Source organism: Peromyscus leucopus, chromosome 14 (genome assembly GCF_004664715.2).
Source record: "Peromyscus leucopus breed LL Stock chromosome 14, UCI_PerLeu_2.1, whole genome shotgun sequence".
NCBI lineage: Eukaryota > Metazoa > Chordata > Mammalia > Rodentia > Cricetidae > Peromyscus > Peromyscus leucopus.
The window spans coordinates 19,360,096-19,382,393 of record NC_051075.1 but is presented as its reverse complement, the minus strand read 5'-3'; the positions used below and the strand labels follow the sequence as shown (position 1 = coordinate 19,382,393).

The following is a 22,298-nucleotide window of genomic DNA, read 5'->3' as shown; positions in this document are numbered from 1 at the left end:
AACATGATGATTTTAGGAATGCTTTTTTTTAAATTTTAATTCCAATCTGGTCTACAGACCTAATGAGCTGTGGTGAGCATAGTATGTATGAGGCTTCCATGCTCATCTAGTAACCGTCTGGTCTGTTTGTTTGCTATGCATTCGAAAGTTCAGTCTGTTCATCTTCTTGGCACTTTGCTTCCTTAGAGCTGATGAAACTCCTGGATTCCAGATCAGACTCTTTAATCAGTAGTATGCTTTGAAAGTATTGCCTCCCAGGCTCTGGCTTTTGTTTTCATTTCCTCTCAAAGCTTAGATATTTTCTTAATTTGTTGTTCTGTCATTTTTAAGAACTTAGGTTCACTTTTTCTTCCCTAAGAAATCTTTAATAAGCTAGCAATGCACCACCTAGACTTAGTCTGAGCTCCACATACACGTGCCTGTGATCCCAGAACTCTTGAGGTGGGAGGAGAGGCATGAGAAGCTCACTGGCATCTTGTTTGTGTAGCAGCTTTGAGGCCTGCTTGAGATACAGGCGGTTCTGACCCCACCCCAACCTCCAAAAAGTAAAGCCAAGGAAAGACAGACAAATGAAAAAAAAAATGAGCAGCATTAATAATACATGTATTATTATACTTTGATCGTGTTTGCTTTCTCTGTTCCCTAAACTCCCACAAAACAATGGCAGTTATTCAGTTATTTATGACATTATGCACAATGACTTTGAGAAAAAGAAAAGGTTTTATCAGGTAGGCACTTGGTTTTGAATGGCTGGTAGAGACTAGTGTTTTGTCAGTATGTTATCAAGTATTATTAATTTTGTACATGGGATTTTAATCCTGTTTTAGAGGAGCTGAAGATGCACTTCAGTGGTCAGTTGCTTGCCTGGCATGTATGAAATCCTTCATATCATCCCCAGCATTACTGAAATGAGTGAATGAATGAAAAATGATGCCTTATTTTAATGAAAATAGGTAGAGGAGCTCTTTCCAGCAAAAGAGGCTTGGTGTTGCCAGTCACCCATAGATGGCTCAGATGAATATTCTTTCATCTTGCAGTTCTTCATAGATGTGCTGTTCTAGGTTCCCTGTCTCTTCCCCCTTTAGCTTCCAGATGACCAGATGCTCTCAGACTGTAGTGAATCCCTGATTGCTGCCGTTGAAAGGAGCGAAGTAGTAAATAGAAACTGAGGCTTACCAGTCAAATGAAATGGAGTCCAATAACAGAAGTCTTGGGCAGCAGCTGTACACAACAGTGCGGACGGCTTTGTGCTGAAGGGCAATAGAATCTACATTTGCTGTTTCAAAAAAGAAGAGACACTAAAGTACAGAGTACCAGGGAAGGGGCTAGAAGAGGAAATTCTGTACAAAGGACCCAGAAAATTTAAGTGGGGACAGTAGTATTATTGTGTATCTCAATTGTGATCTTGATTATATATTTGCTTGTATGGTCAAATGTGTACCTAGTGAATAAATTTTAATTTATGTAAAATATATTTCAACAACCCTTAGTGGAAAACATGAACTACGATTTTAATATTCAGAAATTACTAGACATGGTTTATTTTACTGTAAGGAGTTGGTGTAACCCTGTAGCACAGACTATATCCATTGCTTTGGTTACCCTTTGAGAGGTACACATCACATACTCGAGACAAGGAGAAATAAGGCTAATACTGACTTGGAAGCTTTCATCACTGGCTTTCTTAGTGCTGGAAAGTTCTTTTCATACTACAAGGGAAGAAAAGAAATCAAAAGACTTGCACAATTTTGAACTTTGTGAATATCAATATGACTGTCATGGCATGATAAGTCCACTTGTATAATAATGACACAAATGTTGTAGGAATAATCAGCTACTTTCTAGATGGATTTAAAGCCTGACACACAAGATGGAATTATGGCTGGTGCTATTAACTGGGCCACCAGTGTGTCTGGCTAGTTATAGGGCCTATGGAAGAACCTAGTAATATTATTCTGCTACATGGACTCAGTAACAAACTGCCTCTTATTATGTCCTTAACTTTATACTCATATCAGTGCATCTCTTGACTCTCATCAGAGATGCTTCTTTATAGTAAATAGTGATTGATATAAAGACCCTCAATTATTCAACATGCAAAGAATAAGAGACTATGACATGCTCAGCCCTAAAGGAGATGTCTATATCATATTCCCTTCCCAGAAGGTTCAGAAAGAGTGGTTGGAAAGATCATTAAAAGCCATAAGTGGTAGGTTCCTAAAGTGAAACAATATTTGTCAGAAGTGGCAGGGCCATTGCACATACAAACAGACAGTGGCTCGGACAACATGGACAGACCTGTGCAAAATCAAGCCAGACAAAATTACAGCATGGATTGGAGGAGGGACTCATTGAGTCCCACATCTAGCTGAAAAGCTATTGACAGTTGATGTTGTTGAGGAGGGGGCATTAGTTTTCTTCAAGGATGAGGGTCCTAAGAGACAACCTATGCACATATGTGTAGTACTAAGTGAATGTCATGCATTAAAATAAAAAAGCTTATGACATTGGGAAGGAAAAAGGGAGGTTAAGGTATGGGAAAGAATTAGAGAAGAATGAATGAGAGGTGGATTTGTGGATACATTTTATATGTATCTGAAATTCTTAATAAATGAATTTAAATTAATAAAGGCATCGATCAGCATGATGCTCTTTATGTCCAGAGCTAGTCCTTTTGGCAGTGGGAACATTCAGCAGAGTTGAATGGGATTCAACAGTAGTTGAACCCTTTTTATTTCTGGAGGGAATACCCAGTGGATTTCACAGCTTTTAGGGATTTATGCTTAAAAATCAAATATAAACATCTGTTTTATGAAAAGTACGGTGAGATTTTCAGAAATCTGAACCAAAGCATATAGGCTCTCAGCTTGGAGCCTCTGCTTGCAAACATACTGGACAACAGTGATGCTGTTAATCCCAGCAACCCCTGTTGCCCTCCCTCGTTTCTGTGTAATGCTGCACCTAGTTTTTGCTACAGTCCTTCAGTTAGAAGCCTAAAGGGTAATTTGTATGCTGGTGTTCCTCATGTAAATTAGGTCATTATCCTTTTTAAAGGTATAAAGTCTCCTGTACATGATAGCACTTTCTAAGCAACAGACTTGACCTTTCGATCCTCTGTTCAGAGTACCTGCAGAGCATGCACTCATTAGCTTGAATTTGACTCCATGACATTTTTACTTAATTTTCTTTTTCCTCTGTGCTAGACACATGGGGTAACCATTTGCATTCTTTCTTGACCTGAGATGCTCTCTAATCTCTTTCCAGCTGTGGCATTTGTCATTCAGTCCCATCAGGATATGGTGACCCTTCTTTTCTCACTGCAATTCCTAACTGTTAATTGATTCACATTAGAGAAGGAACTAGAAACAGCCCTATGGACTTAGCTCTACTTAATTATGGTTAACCAGAACAGTAGAAAGAAAAGCAGTTTCCTCTGGAGAAAAAACAAATGATAATAGTTTTTTAGAGTTCTTAGGTCTAAGTGCTGTTGGCTGGTAATAAAGAGCTTCATTCCTCTCCGTTATCACTGATGGTCATGATAATATTAATCATAATACATAATATTAATAACAGTGATTCACAATTTGATATTTCTGCATTTCAAAGGCCATGCTGTTAATCAATTTGCTAATAACTTTTAGTTATCATTCGACCAAAATGTAGTTGTTTCCTCCTCAGAGCCCAATAGGAATAGTTTGACTTACCAAGTTTCCTAGAGAAGAGCAATGAGATACAGAGAAGAGAGGGTCATTGTCCAAGATCATCCAGTTGCAGTGACTTGTGTTAGAGCCTAGATCAGCTCTGATATCATATCCGTGGCTTATCATCATTGCCATAGTGCCTGAAATGTCAAAGGATACTATTAAGGACATCTCTGGGAAGTTTTCTCTGAAACCATTTGTAATTTGATTCTGATAGACTTTGTTTTGAACTTGAAATATTATATTTGCAGATTATTAGGACTTAGTGACGTGTAGGCATCTTGACTTGTAGGTAGGCATGACTTTATTCTACCACAGGTGTTAATTGATTGTTTTCATATGTGTGCATGCATTCTGAGATGCTGTGATCTCGATCCTCCAACAATCTGTCATGCTATGTGTGATACATTTTGTGATAGAAATATACCCACAAGCTGCTCAAAGGATAATTATTATGTAAATGGCCATCCTACCAAGAGTGATCTACAGATTTAATGTAATCCAAATAAAAATTTAAATGACATTCTTAATAGATTTAGAAGAAAATTAACTTAAAATTTAAATGGAAGCACACAAGACCAAAGATAGCCAAAGCAATCCTGAACAAAAAGAATAACGCAGGAGATATCACCATACCTGATTTAAAGTTGTGTACAGATCCATAGTAATGAAAACATGGTTCTGGGAGAAAACAGACACATAGATCACTGTAATAAAATAGAGGACCTAGCTAAAGGTACATTTTTCCCCACAAAGATGTCAAAAATATGTATTGGAAGAAGGGCAGCATCTTCAAAGAATGGTGCTAAGAAACCTGGATATCAACACGGAGAAGAATGAAACTGATTTTTTATCTCTGATTGTGCACAGAAGTTAGCTATAAATTGATGGAGGACCTCAACATAAGATGGTGATCTGAAATTTCTAGAAGAATATGTGAGAATTACACTTTTGGGGTTCACAGCTGAGTAAGGAGTAAGAAGCTTGTGAGAGACTTTTTCCCCCACCCATGACAGATTATTGATAAAGCCAGTTTTGTGCAAGCTCAGTAGAGATGCCTACACAATGTAGGTGTGCCCGAACACAATGGTTTCACCATGCCTAAAGGATGGCATTTCATAGTATTTCTTCCTGTCTTCCAATTCTTAAATTCTTTTTATTCCTTCTTCCTCAGTGTTCCCTGAACGTTAGAGGAAATAGTGTAAGTATCTCATTTAGGATTAGACTCCCAGCCATCACTAATTTTCATCACTGAATAAAACCAGTGAGTCACAAAACAAAGCAAATAGATGGAAATTTGAGACAGAGATATGTAAGCGAGAGAGTAGGTATAAAGAGATGATAGGAAGTAGTGGGGTAGTGGTAATCACTGTGTGTGTGTCTGTGTGTTGTGCATGTGTGTGTTTCTCTGTGTTCACTATAGACATACATGAAATTGTCAAAAGACAAATTGGTTAATAAAAATAAATATGCTCAGAAGGGTGTATATCAGAGAAAGTGGGAGTTTTCCACAGGTGGTAGTGAACATGCAGTGAGGCCAGGGAACCATCTTCAAGCAGGTGGGCTGGGGTGTGGCAGAGGTAGGAGTCAGCTGGCAGAGGGGCACCTGCTTGCAAAACACAATGGAAGAAGTGTAAAAGACAAAAGCATCCAACAATAATGGTGGGAAAACAAAGTTTTCTGAGAGGATTGTTCTTGGTGAGTTTGTTTTCAATGTGGAAAGAGATATCCCAAAGTATTTTCATTTTGTACCTGTCTCCTTCAATTATAAAGCATTGTGTTAGCCGGGCGGTGGTGGCGCACGCCTTTAATCCCAGCACTCGGGAGGCAGAGCCAGGCGGATCTCTGTGAGTTTGAGGCCAGCCTGGGCTACCAAGTGAGCTCCAGGAAAGGCGCAAAGCTACACAGAGAAACCCTGTCTCGAAAAACCAAAAAAAAAAAAAAAAAAAGCATTGTGTTTTATAGTTCCTTTTATTTATGTTTATATATTTCCAGTTAACAATTATTTCTTATGTCTGTTCTGTATCTATTTTGGCCTTGATGTTATATCTGAAATAATGCTTTATGGTGGACACGAAGATCAAAGCCCTGTGAAAAATGAAAGGAAGCCTTCTTGTGTGGTAACTGTCTTCCATGAGTACATCCTGAACAACCTCTTGGATAGGGGTTAATGCTGCCATCAAACATTTCTTATATCCTGCTGTCTTCTGGTTCAAGAAAAAGGAGGTGGAGCAGGGGTGGCGAACTTTTTTCTAGGATAGAATAGTTTGTACTTTTCCTAATAAAATATATGCCTTGTCATCTGAGCATTAAGCCTGGTATCTAAAAATGTATAGAAATATGTCCCTGAATGCTGTAATTATATCCTGTACCTGATCAGTAAACATAATTAGCTTTCTGTGATCTATGGCATGATTATTGTGAGTAAATCTGTTGTGACTGTGCTGAGTAAAAGACTCTGTAAGAGAAGATTATTTTAACTTCTACTCTTTTATTAGTAAATTTTGTTCTTTCATACATTCATATATGTACAGTATGTATTTTGCCTCTCTGTTCTACCCTGTTTTCCATACCAGCTCTGACCCTATTCCTCCCTAGGAATTTCTTCCCCCTGTTTATTAGCTCTGGTTTTGTTTAGTGTCTCATAGAATTTAATCAGACTATCTATGGAAGTTTGGAATTAGCCATGAGTGCCTGTTTAACTGGCCAGTGCTCACAGGACTTGGCATGAACCTCCCCTCCTCCAGAAGCTATGACCAAGGGCTTAGATTCTAATGAGTTTTTCTCCCATGTTTGCTAATTATGAATGGTTTTTATAGGATGGCCTACCTGTGTTGAACTGTCATATTTTTTAGCATATTTTAAATTAATATGTACACCATATCTATGGATTATTAATTATGAACTCCTATTGAGTTCTTTTTCTTATAAACCATCATTTTGAAATATCATTATATAGAATATTTTATTTCAAGTGGGGTTAAATATTTTCCTTCCTCTTCTGTTAAACTTTTCAATATTTGTTAAAATATTCTAATTCTTATCAAGGAAGACTTTAGAAAAATTTCACTAGACAGAACAAGATTTCATTAAAAACTGGCAATGCCTCACCCCTACAGGAAAAAAAAAATAAAAAACTACAGGCAACTAAGGAGGGCTAAGAGTGGGAGAAATAGTCTTTCCTAGGAAAGAGCACACCAATTAGTTACGCAATACCAGTGGTCAACCCTGAAAACATACATACAGATAACATAAAGACTGAATAAGTTGTACTTATATATTTAGGGGTGTGTATGTGCCTCTCTCTGTGTGTATACATACTTATATATGTAACTATAATTAATGAAAATAGAGAACATGAATATGAAAAAGAGCAAGGAGAGGTGTATATGAAAATTTGGAGAGTGGAAAGGAAAGGGGGAATAGTACAAATATACTATAGTCTCAAAAAATAATAATGTTTTAAAAATACTTATATTGGTTCTAGAGAGATGAACTTATGGTTAAGAGTGCTGACTGTCCTTCTAGAGTAGAATGTCCTTCATGGCTCCATTTCCAGCATCTACATGGTGGTTCAAACCATCTGTAACTCCAGTCCCAGGGGATCCAACTCCATCTTCTGGCCTTTGCTGGCACCAGGCATGCACATGATGCACAGACATATATGCAGAGGAAACTCCCATATACATAAAGTGTTTTTTTTTTTGTTAAAAAAAAAGTAGAAGTAAGATAATTTATATAAATGATTCCTTAAAAGGAAATTTCTGTGTCCTGAAATACTATTTATTTGAGTCCATTAGAAATTATTAACTTAAAGGTCTTGTTTCTTGGATAATTTGCTTTTGCCTCATAAACTTGATTTTATTCTGGAACATCTTCCTTCCTCTGTTTTCTTAAAGATGGTCCTTTATAGAACAGACCAAGCACGATTGCAGTGGAATTGTTTGGCTCATTTTGTATTTAAAATCGAACCTGTCTGCTGTGGACCAGGCTTCTATTTCTCTCACGTCTCCTCACAAAAGGCTGCCTGAAGGTCTTTTTCTGCCTCAGCCTGCTAATCTAGTTAGCCTAGCATGTCTTTTTGAGCAGTGCCACTCTCCTGCCTCAGCCTGCCCTTGCATGGCCACTTCTGTCTCTGATATATTCCATTTTTGTTTATACCAGTTTATCTTTTATTAGGATAGATTGTTTTTGTGTTGCTAGTCTGACTTAACAATATACTATTCCAGGTAGAACTGTGAACTGTGTGTATGTGTGTCTATTCTTTTTTATTAGTGTGTTTGTTATTCAAAATAACATTTAATACATATATGTAATATATGTTGCTTTGCTTTCCATTGTTTCTTACTGAGTCATTCTCAGCTGCCTAATCAGTAGCTTTAACTATGTGTTCTGTTGTCATGGTTGCTATGATTTCTGGCATGGTATATTCATGGCCTGCTAGGTTCTCGTCATTACACCTCACTCATGTTTTCCATATCAGATGTTAAGTCTACAAGTAGAAATTTATTTTTTCATTTTCTTGACTATGTGAAGGTATTATTGCAGGGGCTGAATAATAAATCATTGAATGATATTGCTGTTGCAGGGTTATGAACCCTTCCTAAAGCTTACTTTGTCCAGGTTTAATAAAATGGGAAAGGTGGGGTTGATTTCCTCAATGTGGCATGATGGGACAATTTTTACAGAAGTGGCATGGAAAAGAAAGAAGTTTAACCAGTCCCTGAGTACAGATTTGTGTGGATTGGTAGGAGGGAGCAAAATGTAAACAGGCCCAGATGTCATCTTACCATCACTGAGGCACACCAGGGCCTCAGCACTTTGGATATGGGAACTCTCTGTTGGCATCGTCTAGGTGTCTCCTAGGCAGTTGGGAGTCACATCATTAGCTAACCATCCTCATGGTGTACCAGACAAGTGTAAAGAAGCCACAGCAATTATACAAAAAAGATAATCTTATTAATATATATAATTAAATGAAATCAGACTATAAATTGTTTGCCCTTTTCATATCTATTCTCTGCCTTTTAAAGTACCCATTCTTCAGAGTTGTGTAGGATTCCTGCTCAATGAAGCCTTCAGAGACAGACTCAGGCACCCATAGCTGCTTTCTCTACTGACCTTGATGCATTTTCTGATTGTGTATGGGGCTGGCATTTTCAACATGACTTGTATCTCACATTCACAGATACCCTACTTCAGTCAGTTTTCTACCCAGTAGACTTTTGGATAGATTACTAAAAGATGATATAAACCAACTCTACACTTCAGGTTACTAGGACCTGTGGAGAGTAACTTGAGAAAGGCATGAAAACCCTACTTTTAAGGCTTGTTATTAAATCTGAACAGTGAGTAGTGGTTACAAAGGCGTATTGGAAGCTCCCGATTAAAATCTGGATAATGAATTGATGATTTCTGATGAGTTGAGCCTTTACAAATGTTATAGCATGTTGTAGAGTGGGGTCATCCCACTTAGAAAGCTTTCAATTAGCAGAAGATGATTTTTGTGTGTCTGTCATGGTTATTTTTGAGAGCGGGAAGACTGAGACAGCAACAGTGTGAATGTGTATGGGGTCCTGGCATTCAGAAGCTCCTTTTAATATCTAGATACTAAGGAAGAAAGATATCTTCAGAGTTAGGAAAACCTTCAAAGCATCTTTCCTTGTGTTAGACCCAAGGATTCTTGGGATGATATTGATTACCATGTAGCACAAGCCACAGCTCATTTTAAACTATGAGTTACTGTTGTTTTCAAAAACAATTATTGCTTGTAACTCCAAACTAATCAGATGATATGGATTTGAAATCGGGGAGTTTATGCACAATGTGTTTTTAAAAGACTGATAATGAACTGAAAAGCTTTCTATAGTTGACTTCATGGAATCTTTTAATTCCTTCAACATTTTTAATGTCTCTGAAATAAGAATGCATCCTTATAGAAGGTCATGTGTCACATTGGGTTGCAGTGGCCAGCTTTTCTTTGGGTGTTTGGAAACAGCATTTTCTCTATATATAGCCCAAGCTGACCTGAATGCTTTGAGTAGACTAGCCTACCTCCGTGTTGCTTGGAATACCCTGTTCCACTACACATAATGGCACTGTTTTTTTTTTTTTAATCGTTCTCAATGACAAAAATAAATTTCTCTTGTCGGTTTTCAAAGAAATGATAAATTGTGGTAACTGAGAGAATCTGTACAATTCTGGTGTCAAGACTGGTTGAGTCCACATTCTACATTACCGAGTGTGGTACTTTAATTTTTGTTCAGTTTTCTCACCTCTATAGTGAAGTAATAGTATCCACCTCTTAGAATTAAATGAAATTGTGTTTAAAGCATGTTAATCACATCTTTCTAGTCTATCAGTCCCAACCTGTCACAGCTGCAAAGAGTTAATGCTGCTCCCGAACTGCCAAAATAGCCGTTAAAAAAATTAACTGAAAATCCTGGAAGATCTGACATTGTTTTACTTTATTATGCAAATAGTTTTGACCTCCAGAGACGATTTATTTTGCTTCAGAAGCCTCATTTCTTCTGTACTGCTAACCAGTTTAGTCCATTTTGTCCAACAATTTATAATGAACCTGTAAAGAACTACTGATTATATTAAGATTTTTGGCTCAATTACCTGTTTCAAATGCTCAGTGACTAAGGAAAGCATGTCATTTTCTCCTCTCTTGCATGCTGGAGTGTAACAATAGACCGTGAATAGAGCAAATCAAAGAGACACAAATACCAGTATGAGGGCCCATTGTGTTCAGTTTGTCTCCCTGTCATATCGTTTTAATTTAGGTCGGCTGATTGATTATGACAGGCTCATTGTTCCTTTCCTGGAATCTCTAGACATGTTAATATTCCTATTCTTATCTGTCCATTCTGATTCCAAAACTTAAATGAAATGGAATTGCAGCCTTCACTTTGTTTGCCTGCGCTAAGTGATTATCTCTGAAGTGCGATTTTGTGATTAGACGAGCCGGCATGCATATACTCAGCTAATGCTGATTTCCCCCAGGGTGCAGCACAGGTAAATTCATAATGAATGGATGTTGTGCTTTGATTTCAAATGGATGCAAAACCTCACCACGCTTAGTCGTTTTATTTTAAAAATGTATTTAATTATTCTAAAATTAACAGGAGAATATTAAAATTGAACTTTAGTAATGTGGCATTTAAACATAAGTCAAGGGTGCTAACTGCTTATGAATGTTAATCCCCTTCAAAAACCAGAAGGAAAAAAGAAAACTACCTGACATAAATTAGAGGGGGAGGTGTCATTGAAAATCTTTAGTTTAATTATTTATATTCTTCCTGATTAATTCCTAAAATGTCTCAACGCAGCTTGCTATTTGTATTGTCAAATTCTAGTGTTTCTTATTTTGAAAACTACAATAATTATTCAACTAATTACTGTCATAGTATTGTCAGAGTTGTTTGGTCCTGGGGAGGGTGAGTTCGAGGATGAAGGGGACTAGGAATGAAAGATTGGCACAGTGTATTCAAGTGTTTTCTTTAATGGTTTGGGGAAAATTGCTTATGAGTATCAGAGATCAATTTTAAGGAGGTTTTAGTATTCTCCAGATTAGATACATTTTAACCCAATCACCAGAGTGTATGATTGGTACGCAAATCATAGCCACACATTTTTACTGATTGATTTAGTGAAAGCATTGTCAATAATATTGTTAATCTACATATCCCTTGATTTGCAGCATATTTTCTCCAAAATTCACCACGACTAAAACCTGAGCAATCAAGTGTCCAGAGATGTCTCCTGGTGTTAGTGGAGGTTGAGGTCTTAGGGGATTAGAGGACACTATCCTCAGGCTTGCGCCTTCCCCTTTCAGGAGGGAGGAACTGAGGTTTGTGTGATTATGTGTGATGTCATGTAGGTCATGTCTGTGGTGCTTGCAGCACGTCTGGACTGCCAGGAGAGCACTGTCTGCCTTCAGAATGAACACTGAGCATGAGCTCACTTGTGCAGAGAAGCCTGAGATGCACCTCTGTCCACTCTTTCCCTTTTTCCTTCTTAATTTGAGCAACAACATAAATGTGGGCCACTTTTACATTATAAAAGAAGTACATAGAAAAGTATAATTGGAATCATGTGTATCATATTTTTATAAGTATTTCATCGAATGGGCAATAATTAGAAATAACAGAAGTGCACTCCATCATGAACATAGTATATTGGTGCCTTTCTCTGAATGGACCATGGCTGGTCCATGTGCGTTAATCTCTCCACTTGATAGGTTGGTGAGGAAGCTTCAGGGTTATTTAGAGGTTATCCTTTGAATGTTTGGTTTCATTTTTCATCTGTTAATACATCTCTGTCCCTCCAAGAGGGGGATGGTCAGACTTTTCCACTCCAAATGGCACCCTTCCGCTTTAATGTTGCTTTTCATAGTGTTCCTCTTCATCTGAAAACTCAGTTTGCACATCTGTCTAAATTCAGTCTGATACCTCTTCATTTGATTAATGTGTTTGCATACCTTAGGGGAAAAGAAAATTTTTTTAACTATGATACTTTTATGAATTCTTTGAGAATTTCATACATGCATACAATGTTCCTCCCAGATTCACCCTCACACCACATCCCTTCCCAGTCTCACATCCTCTGAGTTCAGGTTGTTCTCCTCATAATTCATGGGTATGATCCATGCTCTGGAGCATGGTCACCCTCCCAGGGACCGCACTCTCTTAGAGGAAACTGACTCTCCCTTTTCCAGGAGTCACCAACAGTCAACAGCTCCTGACTAGGGGTAAAAAGCAAAATATTTTCAACTAATATCAGATACCCATGAAGTAGATGGCTTCTCGTGTCAATCACCTGTTCTTCTAGCATTTTATTGTTATTGAAATGATGTGAAACATTGCTGTGAAGGAAAGGAGAAGAAGAAGGACTGCTATGGCACCAGACATAACTTTGTAATTCTGAGGAAAACCTAATGAATGAAAGTACAAGCCATGCTGCATCCCATTGTCCGTATGATTTGTAAGGTGTTAAGATGATGCATCATGTAGCCTGAGCTAGCCCTGATCAGACTCTATACCTAAGGCTGGACTTACATCCTCTTGCTTTCACCTCCCTCTTCTGATCCCAGACATGTACCGCGACACTTGGCTGGTTTTCCAGAACTTGTTTACACAATTGCCTCCCTGCTCACTCACCTATTACCAGACATGCTTTTTTTTTTTTTGCAGATCAGTATATGTTCACTCAATTTCTTTTTCAACATGCTGTTTCTGCAGCTTCGGCCACCTTGGAAGACTTCCAGATCCGGCCCCATGCTCTCTTCGTTCATTCATACAGAGCCCCCGCTTTCTGTGATCACTGTGGAGAAATGCTGTGGGGGCTGGTGCGCCAAGGCCTTAAGTGTGAAGGTGAGTTGTTTTCTGCCCCACCAGACTTGACACGTGCTGAACCTGATGCTTCTGTGTGCCCTGCATGGCGCTGCTCTCTCTCCTACATATCCTCCAGTCCTTTTTGCGACTGTGCCACTGTTTATGGGACATTTTGTTCAGTTTCTAAGTTTCCTGTCTTTGCTGTTCCTTCCTGCGTCTACACACTGAACTCTCGCTTCTTCCTCACGCGGAAGTGTTCCCCACTGTAATGCAAGGGATAATTCAGCCAGAAATTAAAACTAAGATTCCCATCTTATTTAAGACAGAAATTGAAACAATACACGTTGAAAGGAGCAGAGATTGAGATGTTTGCTCACAGGGCCCAAGGTCACTCCAGTGCTGAATGTGAAAAATGGGACTTCCATGTGTGTTTTCACACCAGACTGTGGGTGAGCATTCCCCCAGAGAGAACTGCTTGAACTGGACGATTCAGTGTGCAAGAACAGTGCCATCTAGTCCCGAGGCCTCAAGCAGCCCTCCCTGTGTTCTCTACTGGGGTCGATGGATTGCTTTGAAGAATGGCCACAATGATCACCCTTTGAGAATACAACCTATAAATAATCTTGAGTTGTTGAACTCTCACCAGTGGAGTGGAAGTTCAAAGATGGCAATCTAGGAGAAGCTATGCCTCAGGTGTGTTGCTTTGGCTATATTTCTTTCACTCTGACAAAACACTTGTGAGAATTTCTCTTAAAAAAGGAAATATGTGTTTGGGCTCATGGCATCAGAGGTTCAAGTCCATGGTCACTTTGTTCCATTGTATCTTGGTCTATAATGAAGCAGAACATGAGGGCAAAGACTGTGTAGCTAAACGAGGTCACTCACCTCATGACAGGTGATATGTTGACATAATAGACAAATTATTACACACTCCAACCTATAATGAAACAGGGTAAGCATTCAAATTCAAAAAGATGTTGTATAATATGAAAGATGGATCATCACACTAAACAAGACCCAAACATAGAAGAGCAAATATTAAATCTTGTAGCTTCATGCTCAGCATCTGTGCTACATAGCTGTATAGCGTGATCTCGAAATAGCTTAGACAGCCCTGCTCTAATGGCTTTGCTACTTGTACCTCAGGTGGCCTCTCTTAGGCTGGCTCTGCATAATGACTATCTTCCTCAGAAAACACCCCATTTTCATGGCATCTCCAAATTCCTGGGGTCTTCACTGTATCTTTATCATCTCTTTATTATAGCCATGCATTGTTCTTTCAAGCCTACAAGCACTTTTAACTGCTATACTACTTAGTCTCCCAGGTATTTCTTTCAAATACCATTAGAAACTCCCATGACCCTATAAATCTTTCACTCTGTGTACCCATAAAACAAGAAGCAAGTGAACATACCTCATTTTATTCTCAGGGGGAGCTATACCCTTGGACAACAGCTTCATCAAGCTCTATGTATCTTGGCAACTGAATCGTAACGTATGTTTTATGAAAAGTTGTCTGACCTATATTGTGACAGTCAAGGGAATTCTAAGTAGCAGGTGCCAGTTATGTGAGGAATGTGCAGAGTATAAATATTAGGAGAAAATAAAACTTCCCAAAGTGGGAAATATGCTTCCAACCACCTGCTACCTGGAAACCAATAAGTGATGTACTTTATATATCATTTTAGTTTTGTGGAGTAGTTATTTTTATCTCCACTTTACAGACTGGGAAATTGAGATAAAATTATTTGTTCAGGGTCATGTTTACAAGTAAGTGACATTGACAAGCTTCAGATCAGTGTCACCCAAACTTGTGACATACCATGATTAATTTCCCCTCTATGTGACCACACACATTTAAAATTATAGCAGCTAAAATGGTATAAAATTTTTAAAATATATTTGTAGTCTTTTCAAAACCCAAATTTATTTTAGGTAGAACATCAAAAAATGCACGAATAAGAATTTAAAAACAACAGCTATGGGAGTCATTGAGCATTTACAACAAAATAATCTGAAGCCCACATTCAAATAAGGAGCAAAAGGAATCAGAGCAAACATAAAAGAAAATTTGTATTTCCGAGTAGCATCAAGATAAATGGATGTCGTGCTATGTTTTCAAATTCTTAATTTATAAGTAATGATGGAGTAGATTTAATTTCTGGTTAAATAAGAGCTATTTTTATGTTTGTTTTTCAGGATGTGGTCTGAATTACCATAAGAGATGTGCATTTAAAATCCCCAACAATTGCAGTGGTGTGAGGAGGAGAAGACTCTCCAATGTTTCCCTCACAGGGCTCAGTACTATCCGCACATCATCTGCTGAGTTCTCCACCAGTGCCCCTGATGAGCCTCTACTGGTATGGCCTCCTATCTGTCTATTACCTACTTGCTTGAGAAATCTGGGGGATGTTGTGATATCAGTGTCAAACCAGGAGAACATGCTTAGAGGGAGACACAGCCCCCGTGTTAATGACTTTGTTTCCACTGGTCTCTGTTATAGGTTGGTCATTGTATCATCAAATCTCCAACAGCTTTGAGTTTGCTTTCTTCCCTGAGCTTCATAAAACTGAAAAATATGTGAAGCTCCATATGGTCATAAGGCCTGAGCAGTGTGAATTCATGTGATAATGTTGCAAACGATAGTCTCCTCTGCAGATTTCTAAGGCCTTGTAGCATCCTGAATATTTCTGCAGAGCTAGAATCTGAAATTTGCCTTTATGAAAACACCAAAGTCTTACTGTTTGGCATTACTGATAAGCACCGTGAGCACAGTAGCACTTAGCTAAAATATTTCTAGTGCCTGTGAAACAGCTGATGGTCACAGTGAAAGCATTTTTTAAGGAAATTAACTTTTGTCTTCCAAACATTAGTGAAAGAATAGGGTGATGGTTGTGTGAGTTACTTACAACAAGAATGGGGTTCTGAAATAACTAATGGCTTCAGGCTCCACCTTTCCCTTGTCTACTTTATCTCACCCTTACACTAACCCATTATAGCATAGTTATTACAGAAATTGATGAAAAACAAAATTGCAAGCATTACTAAGACAATTAGGTCAAGTAAATCCACCTTGAATTTGAGTGGAAACGGGGAGTTATCTATGACAATTTCTAATTGATGTTACATGGAGAGTATTTGATTGTGACTTTAAATGACTTAAATTTTGTTGCAGAATAAGCCACATGTCAGATGGTCACTCATTTTTACAAATAGAAAGCCTATAGCCTGTGCCTACATTGCTGTTTTGGTGGCCTTGCCTTTTTTCATTATTCTTTAACTGAAACTATTGGGGGAAGATAGGTACTACATCTTCGTAGTAATTAGATGAATATGATAACTTCCTATTATTCAGAAGGTATATTTGTGACTCTATGTAATTCCGTGACTGTGCATTAATTAGAATAAATGGTATTTTTACAAAAATGTACTTACTCAAAAATTCTATTTTAAAATAATTGCCATTGCCTATCCTGCTTTGAAGTCCTTTGGTTGAGTTCGAAATTTTCAAAACAGTGATTTTATAAGTTGCAGCAGTTTTAATAGGGGTAACTCTAGTCATTGCAAGGCATGTTTGGAATAAGGACATTGGAATTGTATAAAAGTAAAATCATAAATAAATTATATCATGTTCGAATTTACCACAAAAAGCATTTTAAGAATTATTTTTACACAAGAAATCCAAAGCTTAAACTATTTATCATACAGTAGATTAGAATCTAGATAGTTTAGATTAGATGATATTTATTTTGACCATGTACTTGTACAAACTTGGTTTTAGATATTTAATATATATTATCATATAGATATGTGTATATATATATGCACATAGCCATATAAAAATGTATACAATCAAATCTACACATAAATAAAATATTTAGTTTAAATGTCACCATGATTTTGGTTATATAACTATAACCTTTATTACATATATTTGTGCTTTTTAACAAAATTATTAATTGGTGTATTTAAGCAACTGAAATAATTATTTAATTATTTGAATAGCTTGATTGCAAGATATATTTTACATAAATGAAAAAGTTCATTAGTGTTTCATTGATGAATGGAAATTTCCTGTAGTAGAATGCTCTAAAATTCATTTTTTTCAAAGCAGCCTTTAGCATTTCCTTAAAGAATACCACATAAGATACTAGTGATTTCTGAATCCATCAGGGCCTCAAAAATAAAAAAAAAAAATAAATAGTAATTAAAAAAGAAAACCTTAGGGCCACGAAACACTGAATGACATTGGGAACATAAGCTTCTATAGCCTTATAAACTCTCCCCCAGGTAAACTTGAAATAGAAATGCATTTATAAACAATGTTGGTGACATACTCAACATGTTGGCTCTTAGGATCATGTTTCATATGCCTTGGAATCCAGAATATTCAAGGAAATGTCTGAGTCTCTTTTATTGAGTTTCTTAGAAGTTAAGAAACATTAGTCTACCTTTGATGTGACATGCATCTCTCTGTTGACTTTGTTGCATCTCAGCTAGTGCAGGTAGGAGCCAACTCTGCTTGCTTTAGCCAGGCACACTTGGACTATGCCCAATATCTGTCTTTTCAGCCATAGTGAATTCCAACAAGAGGCAATATCATGGGAAATAATAGTAAAACATTTTGATACTGTATATAATAAAGAAGAACCTAGTTCAGAGAAGGATGATGTCTTGTGCAAAGATGGTTTTGCTCATTAATGCCTCTAGGATGTCTGCTTTGTAAGTCTGTGATGACACGTGCAAACTTTTTGTAAAATAAAACAAATATTCTGTGCTATAATTGCCTATTATGACTATAGGATTGCTAGTTTACACACAGAGTAAGAAATTGTTATTCTACTAATTTGTCCAATTTAGGCAAATAAATTGAATCTCAGACTTAGTCCCACTAAGATAGAAAGGACAAAACAGCATATGTTGTATTAGAGGTTGTATGTGTCATCTGTGTTGGCACCAAACCACATCCATTATGCCCTCCCTAAAGCACCCATCCTCGAAGACAGCCCAGTGTAATAAGCAGACGATAGAGCAACTAACTGGACATGGATGCATACTTTTTTGTAAACCATTAATGGTATTATTAGAAACAAAGAAAAGTAAAATGAGTAGATCCTTAAGTAGGATATACTACTTATGCTTACCTGTCTGTTAAGATAAGTATAATTATACAGATTATAGTTCTCTACATTTTTCTTATCTTTTTATTTATATGAGTTAAGGTTCAGTTGAAAATAAGCTACATGAGGCCTAACCTTAGACAACAAATCACAACCCTTCCTTTTGTCTTTAAGTATGAAGAAAAAGCTTGTATGAAATCAGTTTTCCCACAAGGAACAATTGTAAACTCAAATCAGACAGAAATGGAGAAAACCAGTATTTGAAGGTATCTATGAGCTTAGGACTTGAAGTTCCAGTCACAGAGAGCTCAGTATGTGGGCTTTTTCCAATATGAGCTTTCTAGCCCAAAATGACAATTGTATTACTATTGAGAATTCCTGATATAAAATAAAACTGGTGAACTGCCATACATGAAAGTGCATTGAATATAATGTTACATTACACAATGTATAAATATAAAAAAAGATAATATGGTATCATACAGACAGAAAATTATAAATAGAACCAGAAACTGTGCACACAGATTGACTGATTGATTTATATATAGAATTCAACTATGACGAAGGATAGACTTCTCAGTAAATGATTGTGGACTTCATTGGATATCTGTATGGAAAATAGGATTTATTATTATTATTATTTGAGACAGGCTGTCACTGTGTCCACTGTGTCACCCTGGCTATCTGTGAACGAACCAGATAGACAAGACTGGCCTGGAAATTACAGGGATCCTACTGCCTCTGCTTCCTAAGTGCTGGAGATAAGGGTGTGTTCCATCATGTACAACCTGGAAAATATGTTAACCCTGCTTCAAACTATATACAAATCAATTCTCAGTAAACTGTGATTTTCTTGGAAATAATAAAGATGAATAAATGAAAATACTTGAAACAGGATTTTTTTTTTTAGAGAAAACTTAAATCACTAAGGAAAAAGAAATAAATCAAGAAACTAGGCATCATTCAAATTGAGAACACATTTCACTTGGAACTGAGTAATTCATCAGGGAATTTGCCCCCCGAGAAAACTGATTCTCCTCTCAGAAGCACATGTGAGCTGTCTGCATCCATGTTGACATGTCCCCTGCCATTATCATGATGTCAGTCTTGTTTAAGCAAATGGATTTTTGACATTTCATGAGTGCAGCTTCCAGCTCTGAAAACATGTACACAAAAGCAACACTAACTCCGCAACACTAACTCCATAGCTCATGTCTATATATCTATATACAATGTGATTAAGGGATTACTATTCACTCAGCAACACAGTAGAATTTCACAAAGCAATATTTAAATAAAGAAATCAAGCTGGGCATGGTAGTTCATGCCTGTAGTTCCAGATCAGGATGTTCACGAAAAATGCAATCATGAAAGGTAAGATTTTTTTGTGATCAAGTCTGGATTGCATAGCATAATGAGATGCCTATCTCAACAAGAAGTCAGATACAAAAGAGTCCATACATAGCATAATGGGATGCCTATCTCAACAAGAAGTCCGATACAAAGGAGTCTATACTTATGGATTCAGGATTTGAATAGCAATTGAGGCAAATCTAATTTATGTTGAAGAACTGGAGAATAATGCTTCCTCTTAGTGGGATGCTAGTTGGGAGGGAGCAAAAGTGAACTATCGAGGAGGCTACAGAATTCTGTATCTTATCTGGAAAAAAGTTCCATGTATATATACAAAATTTTGTCAAGATTTATAACCTAAAACTTTATACTCTTCTTATAAATTACAACTTTAAAATTATCTAAAACATTAGGAAGGCTCTTAACCTTCCTAATATTGTGACCCTTTAATATAGTTCCTCCTGTTGTGGTGACCCCCAACCATAAAATTCTTTTCATTGCTACTTCATAACTGTAATTTTGCTACTGTTATGAATCACAGTGTAAACATTTGATGGGCAGGATATCTAACATGGGGGTCGTGACCCACAAGTTGAGAGCTACTGGTCTAAAAGTGTACTATCTAAATAGACAGTCATTGGAGACTTTTATCACAAGTCATTGTGAGGAAAGGATTAAATGTTATATTAGATTTATTATGGATTAAATTCTGAGATTTTTTATTCAATTAAAATATGTTTAGAAATAGCGTTAGAAAACTGCCATTATTTATCAACAAGAAATGTACTGTTGAGATAAAATATTGAAACTAATGTGCCATGGCATGCTGAGATTGATGGCATTTATTTATGTGATCGGCATTGTTTTCTGTAGTAGCCTTTTTTTAAAAAAAATTCCTTCTCTCTTACATTCCATCTTTAACTCAAGTTTCCCTCCATCCTCTCCTCCCTGTTCCCCCAACTCATCTGTGCTCCAGAACCACTCCTTGTCCATTTCCCTTCAGAAAAAAAGCAGGCCTCCCAGAGATATCCACTGAACATGGCCTAACAAGATACAATAAGACTAGGCACAAGCTGTTATATCAAGGCTGGATGAGGCAACCCAGTAGAAGGAAAAGGGTCCCACTTACCAAAAGTTAAATCAAGATCAGATAAACAATTTCAACATATCTATAAACCCTAGAAGCAATCATTAAACATCTCCCAACCAAAAAATGCCCAGGGCCAGATGGTTTTCAGTGCAGAATTCTACCAGACATTCAAAGAAGAGATAATGCTAATACTCCTCAAATTCTATCCACCAAATAGAAACAGAAGGAGCATTATCAACTTCACTTTGTGAGGCCATAGATACCCTGATACCCAAACCACACAAAGAATGTGCAAAGAAAGGGAATACAGACTAATTTCCCTCATGAACATTGATGCAAATATACTCAATAAAATACTCCCTAACCGAATCCAAGAACACATCAGAAAGATCATCCACTATGATTAAGTAGGCTTCATCCCAAAGATGCAGGGACTAGTTCAACATATGAAAATAATGAATGTAATTCACCATGTAAACAAACTGAAAGAAAGAAAGCATGCGCACGCACGCACGCACGCACGCATGCGCACGCACACACACACACAATCATCTCATTAGATGCTGAAAAAGCCTTTGACAAAATCCAATAACTCTTCATGATAAAAGTCTTGAAGAGATCATGGACACAAGGGACATACCTAAACATAAAATAAAGACAATTTACAGCAAGCCTGTAGCCAACATCAAATTAAATGGAGAGAAACTCAAAGCAATTCCACTAAAATCAGAAAAAAGGCAAGGCTGTCCACCCTCTCCATATCTATTCAATATAGTAGCTTTTGTCAAAGACACAAAACTGTTATTCAGATGATCTTTCTTCAATTCAAGCCAAAGCAAAAGAAAAGCTGTTACACCACAGTGGATATATATGGGATGTGCACTGTAATTGTGGGTCTCTTTCTTGGTGATCTATAGGAACTTTTGTTGATTCTAAGTCAACAAGATAAAAAGATGGTGTTGCCTATATATTTTCTGGTGTTTTCCTATAAAACAATTATTTAACAGAGTTTCTGAGAACAGGACTGGACATATGGATAAAGCACTTAACATCACATGTGTGAGGGACAGAATTAAGATCCCCAGCACCCACATAAAAGTTAGATGGGCATAATTGCCCACCTGTAATCCCATTGCTCAGGAGGCAGAGACAGACTATCCAAGATATGAGGCCAAGTGAGAGAACATGCCTCAATTATAAGTGGAGAATAATCAAGGAAGACACCCAAAGTCAATATCTGGCTGCTACGTGTCTGCATTCACATGTACATGTACATTTACCCACACATGCAGAGAGAGAGAGAGAGAGAGAGAGAGAGAGAGAGAGAGAGAGAGAGAGAGAGAGAGAGAGAGAGGCCAAATACATATGAACATGTATACACATCACACACAAGCACATGCCAAAAATTTACAAATAAACCAATCTTGATCAGATAAATTGTTAAATGCTTCTTGGTATATCTCTGTAATAGAAGTTGTAAGAGCTATTAAGCATAATCAAGGGTGAATCTTGCAATAATGAACTTAGTGTTGTCAAACTAAATCAATATAGAATTACCTCCCCCCCATAAAACTCATGAATATATTATGAGAAAAGCAATCTTTAGGAAATTATAAATTATTGAGTTAATACATATTGCCTAGTCCATCTTCACACACCATAATCTGAAAGATTAATTCTGATGAAAGACCAGACT

At 37.2% G+C, this 22,298-nt stretch overlaps 1 protein-coding gene across 2 annotated transcripts in view; it reads left to right on the top strand.

Moving 5' to 3' along the window:
• The window catches only part of Prkd1 (protein kinase D1), a 316,945-nt gene that overhangs the window by 211,383 nt on the left and 83,264 nt on the right, over window positions 1-22,298 (top strand). For both annotated transcript variants that reach the window (XM_028885708.2, XM_028885705.2), the window contains exons 3-4: window positions 12,947-13,078; window positions 15,239-15,399. In XM_028885708.2, the coding sequence (XP_028741541.1) occupies window positions 12,947-13,078; window positions 15,239-15,399 (293 nt within the window). The remainder of the gene's footprint in view (window positions 1-12,946; window positions 13,079-15,238; window positions 15,400-22,298) is intronic.